The sequence below is a fragment of the Coptis chinensis genome, chromosome 4, assembly GCF_015680905.1.
Source record: "Coptis chinensis isolate HL-2020 chromosome 4, ASM1568090v1, whole genome shotgun sequence".
Classification (NCBI taxonomy): domain Eukaryota; kingdom Viridiplantae; phylum Streptophyta; class Magnoliopsida; order Ranunculales; family Ranunculaceae; genus Coptis; species Coptis chinensis.
In genome coordinates this window covers 95499062-95519761 of record NC_141459.1, presented here as the reverse complement: position 1 = coordinate 95519761, position 20700 = coordinate 95499062, and the positions used below count along the sequence as shown (strand labels likewise).

Sequence of the window (20700 nt, the reverse complement as noted above, 5' to 3'; positions counted from 1 at the left end):
GTTGGTATTACACACCACATTGGATAATTATAAGGAAATTGGAAACTGGATTCAAATACATAACTGAACTCAAGGAATAATTAATGGGAAATCATAAACTTTATGCAAATTGCATTAAACTAATGACAGAGAGTAACTAACGGATAATTAGAAATTGAATGCAAATCCTTGAAAAATATTTATCGGAAAATCGGAAACGGCATGCAAATACATCAAACAAACCTCAAATAATAATTAATGGGAAACCGGAAACTGAATGCGAATGTATTGAACTTAACTCAAAAAATAATTAACATAAAATCAAAAACCGAATGCAACTGCATTGAACTAACCTCATAAAATAATTTGTGGGAAATCAAAAATTAAATGCAAATGCATTGAAATAACCTCAAAGAATAGTTAACGGAAAATAAAAAACTAGATATAATTATATCGAACTAACCTCAAAGCATAAATAATCAGAAACTAGATGCAGATGTATTGAACTAACCTTAAAGAGTTATTAACAGGAAATCGGAAACTAGATTCAAATGCAATGAACTAATCTCAAAGACTAATTAATGAAACATTAAAAAATGGATGAAACTGCACTGAACTAACCTAAATGAATAATTAATGGGAAATTATAAATTTGATGTAACTGCATTGAACTAACCTCAAAAAATAATTAACCGGAAATCAGAAACTTGATGCAAATGCATTGAACTAACCTCAAAGAACAATTAACATAAAATCTAAAATTATATGCAACTGCATTGAACTAACCTCAAAGAATAATTAACGGAAAACTAAAAACTGGATGCAACTGCATTAAACTAAAATTAGAGATTAACTAACGAGAAATCAAAAATTGGATGCAAATGTATTGAAATAACATAAAAAAATGGTTAACTAAAAATCGGAAGTCGGATGTAACTACATCGCACTGACCTCAAGGCATAAATATTCACTTTTTTAGCCTTCTCATATGAATAATTACAAATAATTATGAACCCAAAACGAAAGTGAGTTTATAAAAATAGACTCTTACATGTATGCAAACTGTATAGAAATTGTAAACTATCGAACTAATCTAAAAAAACAATTAACTGAAATCAGAAACTGGATGTAAATATATTGAACTAACCTCAAAGAGTAATTAACGGGAGATTGGAACCTGGATGCAAATGTAATGAACTAATCTCAAAGATTAATTAACGAAACATCAAAAACTGGATGCAACTGTACGTACTGAATTAACTTTAATGAATAACTAACAGGAAATCATAAAGTGGATGTAATTGCACTGTACTAACCTCAAATAATAATTAACGGGAAATCGAAAACTTGATGCAACTGCATTGTACTAACTTCAAAGAATAATTAATGAGAAATTAGAAACGGGATGCAACATACTATATTAAACTAACCTCAAAGAATAATTAATGGAAAATCATAAACTTGGTGCAAATGCATTGAACTAATAACCCTAAAACACATTTGTATTTTATGTAGGGGGAATAAATGTCTCGACAAATATAGTTTTGCATTTTAAGTAGTGTTTATTATAATTCTTTTTATTGTGATTGGGAATACCTTGCTATTCAAGTATCTTCAATATTATCTTCGCCGCATTGGGCATTCTCACAAAACTTCAATTATTAAACCTAACAATAAAAAAAAAGTCGATTAGTATTATCAAGATTTGGTGCTTCCTTTTTATAGAGAGTGGCACAAGAAATTTAAATGAGTAATTAATATAATTTTCATATCTCATAACTATGCATAGTTGCTAATATTTTTTAGAATAATTTAATATAACGACACCCGTTCGTAGGGCACGTTCATATGATAAATCTTTTCAAGTGAGAGTAGTGTATTATTTGAGGATATGAAAACAATCAATCTGTTTTAGTGATTTGTACACATTAGTACGTAAGCCGAATGGTGATGATTTACCGCTAAATCACCATAAATATAATAAAACTATTATACAAGTTAGATCGAGTTTAAAATAATTTTATTTGAAAATTACAGATTAATATTCTAAACCATAAAGTGAATAGACTATCTCAATTTGATCCCTTAGTTTCCAAATACTTATGCACCATAATCACTGTTCATTAACGTATTTCGGTTTATTTTCAATAAAAATATATTCTGATTCAAAAATTTGCCGCTAAATCACCATAAATCTAAGAAAACTATTATACAAACTAGATCGAGTTTAATATAATTCTATTTGAAAATTATGGATTAATATCATAAACCACAAAGTAAATAGGCTATCTCAATTTGATCTCTTAGTTTCCAAGTACTTATGCATCATAATCGCTGCTCATTAACGTATTTCGGTTTATTTTTAATAAAAATATATTCTGATTCGAAAATTTGCCGCTAAATTACCATAAATATAATAAAACTATTATACAATATAGATCGAGTTTAAGATAATTCTATTTGAAAATTACGAATTAATATCCTAAACCACAAAGTGATGAGGCTATCTCAATTTGATCTCTTAATTAGTTTTAAAGTACTTATGCACCATAATCGTTGGTCATTAATGTATTTCGGTTTATTTTCAATAAAAATATATTATGATTCGAAAATGTGTGTGAGACATTTTGGAAAGCATTTTCAGCCCACAAAATATTTAATAGATCCCGGGCGTATGTCCGGGTTCAAAATCTAGTTGATGTCTATTTAGGCATATTGACAAGTTATAACGCCAATCACAAGAAGCAAGTATTCAAGTGTTCAATAACATAAACCATTTAGCTAAAAAAAAAATAAAAAATAGTAATAAAAAACTCTAAAATTTCTATATATATCTAGCACCCGGTTCGGTTCGGTTTATATCAGTTAACTGAACCCACCAAAATTGAAAACCGGACTTAATCAATCGGTTTTGCTTTTTGAGAACTGAAAATCAAACCAAGAAAGTTAAAAACCGTTAATTTCACCCGGTTCAGCTCGGTTTGATTTGGTTCAAATCGGATTTTCGGTTTTCCGATTGTTTTGAACAACCCTGGTCAATCCTCTAATTTTTTACTACGATTACAATCAACTTAACATTACACTTCAGTGCTATCAATGTTATATATGGTCTCCTGGGGTGCTTACATTTGCAGATATTGAAGATTAGAGATTTAGAGAGGACTCATATTCACTTAGAGATGTGAACATCCTCAAGTTGCAGGAGGCCCCACCTTAGTAAACTAGGAACTTGTTAGCTAGAATTTCTCTTTTATGCTCTTCTTTTGTTTCAGTCGAGTTCAATCCTCTATTCCAAAAGCTCAACGCTATCATGTATGGTCTCCAGTGGTGCTTACATTTACAAATATTGAAGATTAGAGTGGACTCAGATTAACTTAAAGCTATAAAAATCCTCAAGTTGCAGGAGGCCCCACCTTAGTACACTAAGAACAGAGTGGACTCAAATTAACTTAAAGCTATGAAAATCCTCAAGTTGCAGGAGGCCCCACCTTAGTACACTAAGAACTTATTGGTAGCTAGCTAGCATCTCTCTTTTGTGCTCTTCTTTTGTCTCGATCGAGTTCACATATGTATTTAGAGAGTGTTACTCTGTAGTTGATCATTTAGCTAGATAGCCTTAGCTCATATGTTAATAAAAATGTCGTATACATTGTATCTCCGATCCCTTAGATACCAAACATACATCTATTGTACTAGATGACCTATCTGGTATGATGTATTTAATATTTCCACATTAATGCAGGTGAGGGCCGAGCTTGCCTAACCCTAGCTTATTATTAGTAAAAAAAAGAGAAGAAGAATACATTACACTTTAAAGAATATGGCTCCAAGGCTAATAATATTATAATCCTAGTTAAATAGCCAACTTTTATCTTCTTGTTATATTGTTTTGACTTTTGAGAAGTATGGTGGGTTATTAACACTTGGTATCAGAGCGAACTTCATATTTAAGGTGTAAAACTAAAGAGAGGTGATGTAGATGCCAGATTAACATGTATTGATAATATATATGCACATGGTGCTAAGTCATTCAGTACAATCATATCGGGCCCAATCACATATATGAGAGTGAAGATGCCAAAAAGATATAATCATATCGAGTAAATGTTCAGTAAAATGGTATGACAAAGACATTGTCTTTTGAAGGGTGGTTGAACATTGGAATCCTAGTTAAGTTATAAGCTTTCGCACCTTGAAGTCTTGGGCTTTAAGGAGTATTGGCTGGTACTTAGCATGTAGTCCGCCTTAAGTTATTTTACGAATGAAATTTGTTGATGCTTAATTGACAACTTATTATTCTTTTGGAGACGCTCTTAATTAACTTTTGAGGTGCTCTTAAATCTCGAGAAGTGCCTTCCATACAAAAGAATTTGATGGGATTATGATATGATATGCATTTGAGGTGCGAAGACCTCATAACTTGTCAGTAAATCTTTTAAGATGTCTAAATCTGATTAAAAGATGAGAAAATCATTTTTTGGAAGATCGCCCACAAATTGTAATCTATTAGAATCTGGAAAAGAACTATATTTGGTTTGCCAAAAAGAGTTTAGATGGTAATCTATTAGAAGCGGAAAAATAAAATTCACTACCTTTTTTTATATCATGCGTGCTCTACCACCTCAATTAAACTGTATACCGCATTGTCTTTCTTCGCTTATTTAAAGGGCCGGGTGAATAATTAAAGGAACCAAAATCAACTCGGAAGGCTGTACTTCGCTAGCAATATAAGGTATTGCTAGAGTTTCTCTATTAAATTTTCTCGTGGAACTAACACAAAAAGAGCACACATTCTCGTGGAATTAACACAAAGATGATGATGACAATAGTTTTTCAATCACTCCAACACTATTTTATTTTATTTTCTTTGTTATTGTTTTATTTATTATTATTTTTAGAATATAAGTAATTTTAGAATATGACATTTGTTTGTTTGTTTGTTTTTTTTTCCCGATAATATGACATTTGCTTTCTAGAAATCCCTAGCTAGCTTTCATGTTAATTAGAACATAGATGTGTACTTTTAAAGTACAAACGTGTAGCTCACAGCCTCACAATCTAGTTGTTTTGGCTTATGGATTCAACTTGTGTATTAGAGAAGCAACGTCTTTTATGTCTTTTTTAGTGAAATTACCAACTTTTCATTCTTCAATTTGACTTTTCAGTGCACAAGGCACTTTTATGTTTCATCTGTGTTATATTTTTTTTAAGATAGGTATTTGTGTTAGAATTTGAAAACATGCACAAAAATTGAAATTATAGATCGATCCTACCATACTAGGGAGGGTCCTGAGGCTGAGGGCCGAGGCACACTTACTCCGTTAACAATTTTAGTCAACCGAATCTGAAGTACAAAAACTTTTGATTTCCAAAGAGTCGGGCTATGTAGTCACCGGTTACTGGATTCCCAACCCAGTAATCGTGTACCTGTCCCCATTTAACAACCAAATTAACCACCGTTTTTTCTTCTTATTTTAAACACAAGAAAACCAGCTAATTAAATAACAAAAACACACCTTTTCTTCCACCTCTTCTTCCTCTAAAATTAACCTCACACCAATGATTTATTGGAGAGATCAAGAAATAAAAAGCAACATGAACTCTTTTTCCCTTTTTATGTTTAATTTTCTTTTGGTTGTTGTCAAATAATAGATCTAGTGGAGAGAGATGTTTGTGTATATATTTTTTCAAATTGTTATCTCTCTCTCTCTCAAAAGATGGTAAGACTGAAATATTTAGAAGAAAATTTTATATACCAAACAAAGACAATCTGTTTTGGACAAGGAAGATATTTTGTGTTAAAAATAGGAAAAAAGAAATTAATTGATAAAAGGAAAACGGAAGTTAAATAGGACATACGGTGTGAGATTTAACACGGTTACTGGGTTTGGGTATCCAGTAACCGATTATTGAATAGCCGGACTCTTGGAAAAAATTCCTATAATCGTTAATCATTGTTAGACTTGTAGGCAGGCCGGCTCAAACCAAAGTGTGGCCTGAGGTGGATTTCATAATATTGTTATATTGAGGCCTTTTTTTCTCAACAATTTAATAAAGAAAAATGGTATATGAGTAGTAAGAAACTAAGAATTGAGGCCTATAAATTTTGGGAAGTTTTTTTCCCACGTATTCTATGTGGAGGCCTAATTTTCAGGAAGAAATTTACATGTTAGATTCTTAGTTTTAGAAATTTCTTTTGGGTTTTATGATATAAGCGAAATTAAGGCCTATTTTTAAGGTGAACTTTGGGGATTTTCCAACAAACCATGCAACTTACGAGGCCTTGTTCAAAGTGAGGTCTTAGGCGGTTGCCTTTTTTCTATAAAGAACGGCACTGCTTGTAGGAGATGATGGGGACTCATACCGTCATGGGTCCATACTACATAGAGTCCATAGCACACTTCTCTCTCTTTTCCTATTTTTTTATTAGTGTTTTTTTTATTAACTTATTTGTTTATATAACATCATTATTTCCGAAATTACTTGAATGACATTTTTGCCTAAAAGTTACAGGTCTATCACAAACTTTAGGTTTATATATACTTTACTTACAAACTTTAGTTTTATACTTAGGTATTATCTTATAAAAAAATGAAGTAATTATATTTTCTTCCCTAGAGGATTGTATCCAAAATAAGTTGGCTTATTCTTTTATCATCATCAACGTGATAAATGACTTTAGAAAAGCTCGTAGGTAAAGAAACAGACAGACAGTATATGTGATTATCTAAGAATGGTCTATATATGATTTTTTAACATTTCTTCTCTCATTTCAAACATTTTTTATGCACACGCAGGAGTTATGGGGGATGCTGCAAATGCCTTGGTCTTTAATAACAGACTCACCGCGCTAGTTGTCGATGACTGCAAGCTAACCCGTATGGTTTACATGCATAATTTAGTGAATCTGGGTGTTGAGGTTAAAGAAGTCAAGAATGGAAAGCAAGCTGTTGATCTGTTTCAATCTGGGGAAGTCTTTGATTTGGTTCTTATGGATTTGGAAATGCCAATCATGAATGGGGCACAGGTACAGTACTTGGTCTTCAATAATCCACAAAGTCAAAGTGTATACACATGGAAATGTGTTATTATTAATTTATTATGCATGGAATGAGTGCGGCTCTCATTAGTTACCAAAAACAAAAAATGAGTGCCCTCATTTAAGTTTTTAATAGTCTAAATAAAATTGAATTAACTCTCTTCGAAATTTTATTGGTTAGGCCACAAAGATGCTGCGTGAGATGGGAGTTGGTACAAAGATCATTGGTGTCACTGCTCATTCAAAGGGGCCGGAACAAGATGCATTCATGGAAGCAGGATTGGATGAGTGCCATGAAAAGCCTCTGACTCTGGAGAATCTCATAAACATCCTTCGTGACATCGATGAAAATCTTTAGAAGATTAACTAAAGAGTGAAGACTATGCTATTATATTATGTATGAGCTTCAGTATTATCTATAAGATGTGCAGTATAATAACAATAATAAAATTATGATATTATATAAAGTGGCTCTTTCTTATTGCCTTCTCTTGATGCTTATTGGCTAGTGAAGATTCTTTAGGGAGGTATTTCAGTCCAGTTTCCCTGCACCTCGATCTATTACAAATCAAACACAAGAGATGCAAAATTTCTAATTAAATTTATTTTCCCAGGATAAAATGTGGTATGATCTTGTGAGCAGTCTAAATAATTGAGTTATTACCAGACTTAACTAGAACTGGCGAATAATATGTTCACTTTGTATTTCTTTTCACTTTGTTTTTTTCTTTCTTTCTTTAAATAACTGCAATTAGCACTTCTTCTATAACGAGAAAATGTCATATAACATTCAATGAAATCTGTTGTTTAGTGAGACCAATACCATCGCAACAAAATTCTACAAGGGGCAAAACTATGATTAGCCACACACTATATCACAGATTCAACTATTTTAAAGGGAATCTACCTATTAATACTTATTCCCCACATGTGCTAGCTAGCTTACCTGGTGAAACCTTTGGGCGGGCGATGCTACGAGAGATCTAATTTTTTTTTTTGCTGAGTAAGGTTAAATTATAGGCTTAATTTGTCTAAACCCTCCACATTTGTCATCAGTTTATAATAAATTCCTCACATTTGTAAACATCACGATTTCCCTCCCGCGTGGTCTGACTTCCATCCCAGTTCCGTTGGTATTTTGCCTAATACCAAAATTACCCCTGAACCAAGAGTATAATAGGTATTTAACAATAATTCTTTTTTAAGTGTAAATAGGAAAAATACAAAATGTAATAACGACTCTTTTTGAGGGGTAATTTTGGAATACTAACGGAATTAGGATGGAAGTCAGACGGCACGGGAGGAAATTGTGATGTTTACAAATGTGGGAGGTCAAATGTGGGGGGTTTATTATAAACTTGTGACAAATGTGGGGGGTTTAGACAAATTAACCTTAAATTGTATTGAAGTAAAAAGAAAGTACAAAAAGTATTTAGAGTTGCAACAGGTTGCACACTCTAAGATCAACCCCTTTCAAGCATCTACTACTCCCACTACAAACATGGAAGTAGTTTACATCTAATGAAAACGGTAAAATTAAAGATTTGGAATATTCCTTCCCATTTGTGAAGCCAATCATGTTTTCCTTCCCAAATCACCCGTTCATTAACAACAACAGATGTTCAAGTCTTAGCTAATCTATCCGCAATACAATTGGCTTCCCTGAAAATGCTAGTAATCTTTATATCAGGAACTGCGCTGCAAGAATGCAGTCCTTCCACCTTGCTTGCAATTTCCACGACACATCTTCACTATTGAAAGCCAATGCAACAGCCTCAGAGTCTGTCTCCACTCATAGCTTTAACCATCTCCTAGCCACTGCAATCTCCACCCCTTCAAGAATGGCCATACATTTTGCCCCAAAGTTTGTGGCATTACCAATGTTCTTCCACACAGTTTAATTAAGGGTGGAATTTGAGCTAAACGAGCCGAGCTTTGCCATGCTCAAGCTCGGCTTGTTAATTACACGAGCTTTAAATTGAGCTTGAGCTTGGCTCATATAGTTAAACGAGCGAGCTCAAGCCGAGCTTAAACGAGCCGAGCCCGAGTTGTTCGGTTATTTTTTTTTTGCTAAAGGTGAGCAGTCAATTATATTAAGAAAGAAGAAAGAAAGATACAAAAAAAGTGAAAAAAGAAAAAAAATAAAGAATGAGTGGTTCTTCACCAAAAGGATTGCATCATTGTAAAACTTCAGCAACCTTACTAGGTAGGCCTCCTGGAGTCCCACCAATCATATGCAGAAACCTTTGTGAACTCAATCAAATCTAAAATAAGTGCTATGAGCAACCTCCCATTTATAGATCAATGGGGGCCTGCCTTCATACAAAAATAAGTCTTTACTACTAAAAAAAGGGTTTTTTTTTTATCTTAGTTCTAAAATTAGCCTTATCTCAATTCTGTTTGTAAGCGAGATAATATGTACTATAAATGAGATAATATGTCCCATAACCTAGTTACTAGTTGTGAGTAGAAATCTATTATCTCGTATCTTACTTAACCGATATAATATTGAAATCTGTCATCTCGTATCTTACTTAACCGATATAATAGAAAATTTCAATTGTCTCGCTCACAACTGATATAATTGATATTATACCAACTATCTTGGCACTTAACTGATATAATTGATATTATAGCAAATATCTCAGAATATAGATACACAAAGAAAATAGAAATCGCCAAAAGAAAAAAAATAAAATAAAAAGGGACACGATCAAATAATGGTTGCACGAAATCACGATGGCAACCGCTGTGCTCCCAACAGTCTCACCTCTCCACTCTCTCTTCATCTATATTGCCCTCTCTTCATCTTGCACCAACTCAGAAACAATTCCCACTACCGATTTCAATTGCACAACAGTTCAACAACTCCTTTGGGTTTTCAGGTACGAAAATTTAATTTTTTACTTTACTTTTATTAGGGTTTTTTTTTTGAAACTGGTGGTTTTCCTATTAAGTTTGGTGAATATATGTGTTAGAAAAAAGATGGTTTCTTTAGTTTGGGATGAGAATGGTTTTCACCAGATAGGTGAAATGAACAACCATCGGTTTTTTAGAAATAAAATTGTTTTGACACTTATTATATTTGTTGAAACACTTTGTAGAATTCCAACATTTGGCTGATGCTTCTTTGTTGACATTGCAATAGATCAGATCCACCACATTTGGAATTGTATATTTCTTTTTATTTTTTGGACAATGGGAAATTTTTTCAGAGCATAAATCAGACTCCCCTAATCTATGCTTTCCTAAAGCAATATATTATAGTGAAATATTTCTAAATACACCTCACTTAAGAAGGACATGGAGTGAGGAATGTAATAGTCGATAGGGGAGAATGTCTCAGATCTTAGAGAAAATGTAGTCACTAGAAAGTTTATTGATAAAAGGGCTTGTTGACTTAGTTCCCCGGCCTATGTTTACTCAGTCTGTACAGTAGCTTGATTCCAGTTCTGTACCGACCGCATCCCTGTTAGTTTGGCTTGCTTGTATTAGTTGTTGTATGTAGTCTTGTAGCTTGTTGTAGTGAATGAACTATGTGCTGGAGCTGCTTGTAGCTTGGAGTAGTGAATGAAACTGTGTGCTGGAACTGCCCTTCCGTAGTGTAGTAGCTTATTCGTAGTTCAGACAGTGTGCTTTCTGTAGCTTGCTTGTTGTATATGAGATTTGACATACGATCCATGGATTGGGCAGGTTATTGACTTTACATACCTCTCAATCTAAGCTTAATGTATATGTAGAAATAGAGTACTTAGCAATCCAATACAATATCCCCTTTTGAATTATCATATGGCTCAATATACTAACTCGTTAACTAAATTAGCCATCCTTAAAACAGAAGTATCGAGCGCAGGAATTAATTAAAACTAGGAGGGTAGCTCCTTAGCATAATCATACAGATAAAACCATGCAATTGAGAGTGATATAGATACCTTAGCATAATGGGTGTGGTGGTAATGGAGAACATTAGCTCAATTAACCATCAACATTAGTTATATGGTCAAACTTCTATTTTGCTTTTCCTTTCGATGTCTTGTGATTTTGGTCCAAAATTGTTTTGCGTGTGATATATTCCATGGTAATATGATTTAATTTCTTTTTTGTAGCGCTATTAGAGCTTTCACTTATACTGGAGGGAAAAGAATGATGGCAGGACCAAATTGGCAAGTGGTCAAGGTAAATAAATCCAAATTCGTATATTTATTACTTTTTTCCTTCAAAGTATGTATGTTTTATAGACATGTAAATGGACAAGCTAGGAGTGATTTGCAATTTTATGAAATTGACCTTTAACACACTTAAGGTTGAATCCAGAATAGTATTTTATTGGTTGGGTCTAGCAATTTTCTATACAAGGCTCCACTGTTTGGTATCACTATGTCACTTTCATATAATGGCTTGTAATGGCCTTCAGTACTGGATCTGGGGAGGTCAGATGTAAATGAACTTACCCCCATTAGTTGAGTAGCTTCTGTGTATTTTATTGATTTTCATGGACAATCCAATTCATCCATCTGTGTTATACACTTCTCAATTATAGGGATAGTTAGAATATTGCTTCATCTAGAAAAAGAAGATGTGTTTTAGGTTTACTTGGATGAAAGCATTTTGGTGCTTTGTATTGCATTTGGTTTGATAAGATTATGTAATTAGTGTATTTGTTGGTGTAACTACTGCTTATGATAGTTAGACATTTACAGATATGATGTAAAGTGTTATGCTTATGTGGCAAGAAACTACATGTCTCTACTTAAGTGAGAAACTATCTAGTGAGTCTCGAAAGGTAAGAGGAACTACACGTCTTGATGCACGTGAGTGGTTCAATAGCATTAATGACTTTTTTTGTTGAAATTAAACTTGGACCATGCCATGTTATTTATGTCAAATTGGTACTGAATGTTTATATATTGCTAGTGGTTGTGATACATAGATAAACTACGGGTTTCCAAAGTGGTCATGGAGAATGAAATTGGAGAAAGTTACATTATGATTGAATAATGATTTATTGTTTTCATAATTCTATTTGTATTATATAAGACATGTATTAGGGTATCTTGGATGTTGATCGTATATAAATCGTTTTCTTTTTATTCGAGGATTGGCTACTTGATTTAACTGGGAATTTGTCGAGATGGTTAAGTAGCCGATTCTTCGAATCAGTATCTTTTAGTAGTTAGGTTTACGGCTGATGTTTTAATATATTAAATGGAAGTATATTATTTGATTTTCAGGTTCTGACAGATTTTAAATTTATGAAATGTTGGAAATACAGAGGAAACTCTATCAAATTTTTTTAGAATGCGATGTTCAGAGGTTGCTTTATATTTTAGTTCTAGTTTGGATTCGTGTGAGTCAAACCCGCTCACGTCTTGGTTTATTAGATTGTTGAATATACGGATTGAGCTCTTTTATCTGAACATTTGTCTGAAAAATTGGGGTGTGACACTGATTTTAGTTTTTACTTCATTTCTAGTTAGTTTATTGTCATTGTTACATAAACAAAATTTTAATCCGGTGATATATTAACCAACATCTGACATGCAAGTTTTTGCTTCTAGTGCATTGAACACGTACAGATGGGTTAAGGACTAGCTCTCAAGGCACACACACAAGTTAAAAACGAGGTAAAGGCATGTGAACATTGTATTTTATAAGCCACGACTTAATTTGCCTAATTGTAACAATTGGGTATAACTTTTTTTCTCAAGTTAGGTTTCTCTACATACATACCGTAGCAATATGCATGGTAAAGTATTTGATGAAAAATAATGATATTTCATGTTGACTTGCATTTATCGAATTCTTTATTTTTTGACTTCTTTTTATTCTTGTAGGAGGAAACGGATGATTTTGTTGCATCAAAGAAGACTAGAAGGGATGCTATCAAAAGAGGCAAACAAGTCAACTTTCTATTTTTGTACATATGCATAATATTAGCTTCCCCTGCTAGTCATTGGTTAATCGAAAAGTTTTATTGATCACACAACCATCAAAGTTTAATTAGTCTATGCTGTCATTTTAGCGAAATGGATAATGAGAGCAAGAGCATATATGCATGAGGCTAGACCTGAGATTTCTCCTTGTGCACAGTAACCAAGTCAAGAACTTTGCAATGATGATCATGCATAAAAATCAAGAACAAAAGGTACTTAAATTTGAAGTGGTGGAAGGCGTTTGGGTGTGATAAACTTTTGGTTTATGGTGAGCATTTCTTACACTGGTTTTATTTGTTATACTTCAATTACCAAAAAGTAAGTATTTGTTATACTTTATTATATGTTGTTAAAGAGTGAGAGAAATAAAACTTATTTTGGTATTTGGATTATTGAAATATGTTAATTGTCAAACTAATCATTTAATATCTTCATCTTGGTTTGGTAGGTTCCATGCGTGCCAATTTTAAAGAGAAGATGTTTGAGTTTCTATTAGCTTTTTTGGGAAATATATGAATAACTTTTTAGCTTAGCTATTTTATGACTTGATGTAACAATTAGTTCTGTTAGTATTTGACATTGTTCGTTCAATTGTTATCTTAATGGAATCAGATTCTTCACAGAAATTTACTTGTGTTGGCTTGCTTTTGTTGACTGGTGTTAATGTTTATGAACATGAAAGGGAATGTGGTTGTTTGGGGAGTGGTTTGTATTTGCAGGTTTTCAGCTTCTCATAATAAAGTGAACAATGCAAACACAATTGAAAAATAAAAAATAAAAAATGACAAACTATGTCGGCTAAATAAAAAGATGAGATAAAAGGTTGCGCAGATTATCTCGGTTTCAATGAAAACATATTAGATTCTTTCTATACTAATTGGTTTCAACCACAATTCATCACAGTTTTCTTCTATATAATTTCGGTTTCATTTAGAAAACTGAGATAATAGATTTAGCTAAGATGTCAGACTTATGAGATAATTTAGTAGCTTATTATCTCGATTTTATAAAACTCTATTATCTCAGTGGTTTTTACCTCGGTTTGTTTTTCCTAGAAAACCGAGGTAAAAGCTCTAACATCTCACTTTTTAGCTGAGCTTATAAGCCCCTTTTTTAGTAGTGCTTCCGTGATCATATCAGTTGCATACTTTGCGGCTTGATCGGCACTAAAATTTGCTTCTCTCCATATGGATGAGAGGATGCATTGAGAAAAGAAATTCTTGCACTTATGCCACCTGTTCTTGAGACTCCAAGGCATGTTGCCATTACCGACAACAACAATGGCTGCGGCTGAATCCGACTCAAACCATACTTTTTTCCAATTCCTTTGTACCGCCACTTCTGCACTTTCCACTATCGCAAGACACTCTGCCAAGTAGTTTGTGTTGACGCCTATTTTCCTCCATATGACTAGTAAGAAATCTCTAGTGTGGTTCCTACATGTTGCACCTAGTCCTGCCACTCCTGGATTACCTTTCGACGAGCCGTCACAGTTGATTTTAACCATATCCAAAATAGGTAGATTCCACCAACACTTTCGAATTCTTGGAGCTCTATGTAGTCTTGCTTCTAGATTCCAATTTAGTAGAGTTCTTACATCTATGGTGCTCTTGTACATGCTGCTTGAATCTAGGAGATGTGCCTGTCTAACCAGTATTGTAATCTCCTTAGTACAATGGATAAAGCTCGGTTTCTTGTCTTCAAAGAATACTTTATTCCGTTGCTTCCATATAGTTACCATACCCCCAATTAGTGCTACTGCCCATAGCCTTTTTATCATGCTGCTGCTACCCCTGGCACACCGCTTTGCTTAATTCAGGGATTGAAAGTTATTTCTAAACCCAAACTGTTTAGAAATCCAATTCCACACTGTTCTAGTAAAGGAGCAACCCCAAAGCAGATGCTTTAGTGTTTCTTCTTCTTCCCCACACATGTAGCACCTTGAAACTAACTTTGGTTATTTTACACTACAAAAATATGTTATTTGAGCTAAACGAGCCAAGCTTCATCAAGCTCATTTGTTACACGAACTTTAATTTGAGCTCGAGCTTGGCTCATATAATTAAACGAGCGAGTTGAGTTCGAGCCGAGCCTGAGCGGCGGCTCGAATTCCACTCTTACCATAAGCTTAAAAGCTCCCATATTGTCTCTGTAAGAAATGCCAATACCAGCCATTCCTAGATTACCCAATGAAGCCCCATCTGTATTCAACTTCATTATATTTGGTTCAAGAGGAATCCAAATACATTGTTTGATACATGGTACTCTTCGTCTTTTAGGCCTAACATCCCAAAATTTAAGAACAACCCCTTCAAACTGGAATCTGTAATTATAAGAGGTTGACAAGTTGCCAGTAATTTTCACCTGTGTGTGCGAATGTAGTACTTACACTCACGAATGTTGAAATTTTTTTCTTCAAAATGTATCAGATTCCTCTGTTTCCATATACCAACGAGAGTAGCAACCATACAAACATTCCACAACTGCTTCACTCTTGGGCTCCAATGATTATTCACTCTCAATGCATCATTCATATTTAACACCAGATTGGTATTAAAAGTTGTAGAGATCCATTGTCAGACTTGTTGAAAAGAATTACATTGCCAGAAGAGGTGATCGATCATATGTTTCTAGACATTGTTTGCATAGCCTGTAACAAGATGCCATGTGTACTCCCAGTCTGTGCACTCTATCATCAGTTGCTAGCTTCTAAGGAACATATCTAGATCACTATCACTAGAGGTCTAATCTTTGAACCTCGCTTGCATACTATTGAGTTACCAATCTCTTTAAAAACAGATTTGCCCACACATTTTAATGGGGATTAATTTGATATTTCCGTTAGGGTTAATGAATATTACCCCCCCACTAGATGAGCCAATTAGGATTCCCCCCCCTAGATGGGAAATTAGGGTCTCTCCCGGGGGGGGGTTTAATACTAGTTAACCCAAACCCTTTCCGTTATCAATGCGTTCCAAGAAAAATTTGTGAAGTGCAATAGCAAAATATACGAGTATATAGTTGGAGCATAATGATCTCCATGGCTGTTAAATCGTTGTGAAATTCATCCCGAATAGTTAATCGCTTGAATGTAACTAGAATCCTTGTTCGATTTAGTCTGAGGCAGATATATGACCACCATCAATCCAATATGACATAAGCAGCTATAGAGAAAAGTTGGTAAAACATGTTAAATTTAGATATGCCGCCCAAAGCTATGTTTTATTTACTCGATCAAGACTTGCAAGTACACAAACAAACCTCTTTGTCCATACAAAAGGCTTACTTAATTGACATACATTTTTATTCTAAAGTAAACTAAGTTCCTCACGCAGCAATCTCCCTTCCTCGAGATTCAGACCTTGGAGCAAAGAGTTCAATCTCGTCTCTATTGTACTTCAAACTCCTAGCCTCTTCACTTGAAATTCTGAATGCGTTCATGAGAATCTCTTGTGGCATTGCGCGGATAACTGAATTTCTTCCTGCAATTGGGCTTGTTAAGGCCTGGTTGTTTGTTTGGAATGAAATCCATTCAAAACCATTCTCTCCAGCTTGTTTCATCGTGGCGAAATTCTGTGGAACAATCAATAGTTGACCTTGGCGGAGTTGTCCGTCATAGATAGGTCGTTGGTAGTTTCCGACGATCTGAACCCGAGCATTACCCCTGGTGACGTACATTACGGAGTGGGAATTCATGTGCCAACGGGGTGCTGTTAGAGCATTCTGCAAAATTAATCAAACCATTAATTAGTTGCAAGAGCAATAACATAAATCTGGATTATAGAGTACTCTCACTAAGAAATGCGAGGGGCTATCAGTCTTTTACAGTTGAGACGCTAACCCAAGCAGAACACTGCACACTCACGCTTTAGTTAGTATGGGTATCTCTATAATCATACTTATCAGAACTGGTTCTGTTCAATCTTACCCTATAAAGAACTCCTCTCTCAGCGTTTAGTCGCAAGTAACTGAGGATGCTGAGCTTCCTGCTGTTGAGTCTAGTAAATCGCCCGGCTCGTGGGTTGTAGACATCTGCGCGTGAGGGGTTATCTATGTTCTGCCTTAGTTTTAAGTTGCAGACGGATTCATCTAGACCATTTCCTCCATATCGTTGCTCTTCTTGTTCCTCCTCCTCTTGTTCCATTCTTGGTGGCCTAATCACTTGAAGTTCATTTTCAACACGAACGATATTACCCCTGTTGTCGTTTTCGCCCCTCAACCTTCTTGCTGTCTCTGTGCTCACACCAAATACCTCGGCCAACATCCGATTGTCAAATCCATTGAAAATGTTGTTGGAAGAAGTCTCTTGTTGGCTGCCCCTACGTTGACCTTGTTCTCTTTGTTGCTCTTGTTGTCGTTGCTGTTGTTGTTGGGGGTTGCCACCAAGGTAGAATGACTAAAACACACAACAAAGACTCAAGTTAGTATCAAATGCTTGTAAGTACACACTTTTGATGTTATTAGAACATTTCTTACCCTACGTCTGTCATCGAGTTGGTTTTCATAATTGCTTGTGTCAATAAGAGAGACCATAACAAGTGGGGTGTCACCATTGTTGTAGATCCACTTAGCCACTCCGACGGGTGTGGCTACTACATCTCCTTGGCGTACAATCCGAACCTTCTGATGCCGATCTCCACGTAAAGATTTCTGTTGTTGGCTTTGGCCCTGCTCACGTTGGAATTGTTGTTGCTCGGATTGTTGGGACGATTGGTAGGACTCTGGGCAACCAGGGATGACTGCTCCGTGCAAACCCCTACCTGCGCATTTCAACCACGTATATACATTAACAATAGGATGTGAATGTATGAACTATTATCTATATAACTTTAAAGAAATGCTACGGAGCTATCCTTTCAGTAGTTCAAATTGAGACAGTTCTAGAGACACGGTTTTTTCATGGGATCGTAACAAGTTTCTTTACTAGAATCCATGAGAAACCTTGCCGTCTGTAGCCTAAGAAACACATTGTCCCTAAGAGGTCCAGGTAATAATACGATGGCCAGCCCGTTGACACATTCGTATATATACTGTGTATTGAATCTTTAAATTGGCTGGGCAAACTAAAATATTGTGGCCGGTGTATTTATGATTTGAGGTAAGATGACCAGCCTTGGATGATGTAGGTGAGCTTAGGAGCATTGTGGAAATGAGGCAACAGAAGTCCTCTAGGCTGGATTACATGCCGAGTTACAGCAACACCAGCGCACTCCAATTGCTCGTTGTACTCGTCCCAGTGTTCGGTTACACCAGCCTCAGACTGGATCCTATGAGTTGGCTCGAGTGCATCAATATTCTGGACGCGGCACTGGCTTTGTCGCTGTGATTGTTGAGATGCTTGGGCGTGGAACAGTATAAGAAAACAAACACCTAGGGAGACGAGCAAAGAAAACTTAGCCATTGAGGAAGGGAACTGATACTACTACACTTTGATGTGAAGTGGCGAATTGGTTGGTATGGTATTTATAGGGGAGAATGGTATGTGAGGGATTGACACATCTCAATTGGTTGGTAAAACTCTTCTGCCATTTTGCGTTTTGCATGGCTATGTAGCGCAATAACATGGCGAATGTCCATCAAATTCAGTGAGGGGTAGAAAAAAATTCCTGTCCTATTATTGTGAGGGCGATTTTGAGTGTCTGAGGGTAGTTAGGTCTTTTCATCTTTTTTATGCTGTTTTGGTTTGAAAGATTCTTTTGGAGGGAAATTTACTGTTTACAATGTTTACAATGAGTAAGAATTCAAAACTTCAACCTAACATTAAAGAAAGTTTATCCAACTTTTTCAAATGGTATTGGCTGATAGTTACCAAAAAAAAATGGTATTGGCTGATGTTCCTAAAAATATAATAGATGAAGGAAAGATTATGTTGTGGGTTTCTTTATTTATTAATAAAAGATTATTGTCTTACCCTTTTGTCAAACAGAAGCGGTGAAAAGGCAATGGAAGTTGAAAGGAAGTTTCGACTTGATAGGCTGACAGAGATCTATTTTATTTCAAGTTTTTAAGCGATGAAGATAAGCAACTGATTATAGAGCATAGCCGTTGTAAGGGACATCCTACATAATACTCATCCTACATAATACTCATGTGATGTGATATGCACACGACACCCTGGCACAACTCGTATGCAACGAACTCTACAGTCAAGACATTGACTCTACAACACCCAATGACTTGATTCCGGATACTTATCACACTTGAAGTCGACTAGGCTCCGCACACTCGTTACACTCGTATGACTCTAGAGATTGACTCAACTCTGAGCGCTATCCCTACCTCATCTCATGACTCATCACTTGACTTCGTCTCGTGACATCATCACCTGCCACTCTCATCATTATTGCTAGCATTAGCATTAGGCCTCCACCGACCGTAATACTCAAATCATTACAACCATTTACCATCATTACAATGTTCTTATTAGTTATTACCATATTATTACGCCCTATGCCAGCTTAAACAACCTAACGCCTAGAGCTACTACACATGTGCTCATCTCAACCGCACATCTGTCCAGACCATCATATGTGTCCTACCAGATGTACACCTCAATGCCTATAAAAGCCACCCTCAACTCAGAACTACGTTGGCTTGATTCTTGTACTCCTAATTCTACTATCATACAGTGTTGATGGATACGTAGGCATCTTCTTACTCACGAAGAGTAGCCATTTCCATTAACCAAAACCATCCCCTTCCTTCACCCAAACTAGAGCTAAGTCTTAAATCATTGGTGTAATGTTCTATTAATCCCATAGGATAAAATTAGACATTTACAACCTTCTTTACCTTGCTGGAAGACTATTTGTAGTAAGACCATGGTCACCTGGGCTGTTGAACAACAAAGGAACAAAATCAAAGTACTTCCGATTTGGGTCAAGATTGATTTACCGAAACAACTCTGGACCAAAAATGGAATTGATTTTATCTCGAGTTTAGTAGGAGATCCTATATGTGTAGATGATGCAACTGCAAATCGGACATGACTCACTTATGCTAGAGAGTTTTGTGGTTGTTAATACAGATTTTGAATTTCTAACATTCATTCCTGTAAAACTAGGAGAGGGGAATATAATTGACATTGGGTTGGACTATATGATTGGATACTAGAAAAGTGCAAAACTTGTAATATCTATGGTCACTTAGATGAGAAGTGCTTGAGGAACAAAGACAAGCCCGCACAAATGATAGCAGCAAAGCCAACATTGACTCAAAAATGAAAACAAAAACAACAACATAGATGGACACCTAAAAAAATAGGGCAACAAGAGCAAGCTGATCATCAAGGATGGACTAGTTATTGCCGGAGAGATGATCATGGGGAAGATATCACAAGTGGCCAGGCTCAATGAGTACTCACCAGTGATGAAGTAACATTACCGGAGATTACTCAAGAACAACTTGTGGTAGCATCGGATCAAGTACAATTACAAACAGGTGGATGTCAAGTAATGGTACATGAAACGGTTCATGCCACTAACAAATTTGAAGTATTGGGGATAGATGAGGAAGTAGAGAACTCACATAATTGCAACCTAGGAATGGTACCATATGTTAAGGAAACTACACATAATGTGCAGTTTAATGTCAGTCAGGATATGGAAATGTTTCATGAAGATGTTTTTGAAGAAGTAAGGATTGAATTCAACTCAACATATATAACATATTTTTTATGTATATGTATATGTATATGTATATGTATAAGAGTATAAGAGTAGGTTCCGTTTACCATATTTTTTATACCAT

The 20700-nt window shown here is 35.2% G+C and overlaps 2 protein-coding genes across 2 annotated transcripts; one reads left to right on the top strand and one right to left on the bottom strand.

Annotated features, from left to right (window-relative positions):
- Nucleotides 1–6761: 6761 nt before the first annotated feature.
- On the top strand, nucleotides 6762–7474 carry LOC147505869 (two-component response regulator 24-like). Its single transcript, XM_086604189.1, has 2 exons — nucleotides 6762–7006; nucleotides 7200–7474. The coding sequence occupies exons 1-2, from the start codon at nucleotides 6782–6784 to the stop codon at nucleotides 7374–7376; spliced, it is 402 nt and encodes a 133-aa protein (XP_086460315.1). The 5' UTR covers nucleotides 6762–6781; the 3' UTR covers nucleotides 7377–7474.
- An 8680-nt stretch (nucleotides 7475–16154) lies between these two features.
- Nucleotides 16155–18387, bottom strand: LOC147505868 (11S globulin seed storage protein 1-like). The gene is made up of 4 exons (XM_086558264.1): nucleotides 18060–18387; nucleotides 17428–17707; nucleotides 16880–17347; nucleotides 16155–16674 (listed from the first exon to the last, which is right to left on the bottom strand). The coding sequence occupies exons 1-4, from the start codon at nucleotides 18350–18352 to the stop codon at nucleotides 16279–16281; spliced, it is 1437 nt and encodes a 478-aa protein (XP_086414390.1). The 5' UTR covers nucleotides 18353–18387; the 3' UTR covers nucleotides 16155–16278.
- Between the last annotated feature and the right edge of the window lie 2313 nt (nucleotides 18388–20700).

What these genes read in the sequence shown, in the direction of transcription:
- LOC147505869 (XM_086604189.1), top strand. Translation starts at nt 6,782, where the DNA reads ATGGGGGATGCTGCAAATGCCTTGGTCTTTAATAACAGACTCACCGCG. An exon ending in CAATCATGAATGGGGCACAG is followed by an intron (nt 7,007 to 7,199) that starts GTACAGTACTTG and finishes TTTATTGGTTAG; the next exon opens with GCCACAAAGATGCTGCGTGA.
- LOC147505868 (XM_086558264.1), bottom strand. Translation starts at nt 18,352, where the DNA reads ATGGCTAAGTTTTCTTTGCTCGTCTCCCTAGGTGTTTGTTTTCTTATA. An exon ending in AACTCGATGACAGACGTAGG is followed by an intron (nt 17,348 to 17,427) that starts GTAAGAAATGTT and finishes TGTGTGTTTTAG; the next exon opens with TCATTCTACCTTGGTGGCAA. An exon ending in AGAGAGGAGTTCTTTATAGG is followed by an intron (nt 16,675 to 16,879) that starts GTAAGATTGAAC and finishes TTAATTTTGCAG; the next exon opens with AATGCTCTAACAGCACCCCG.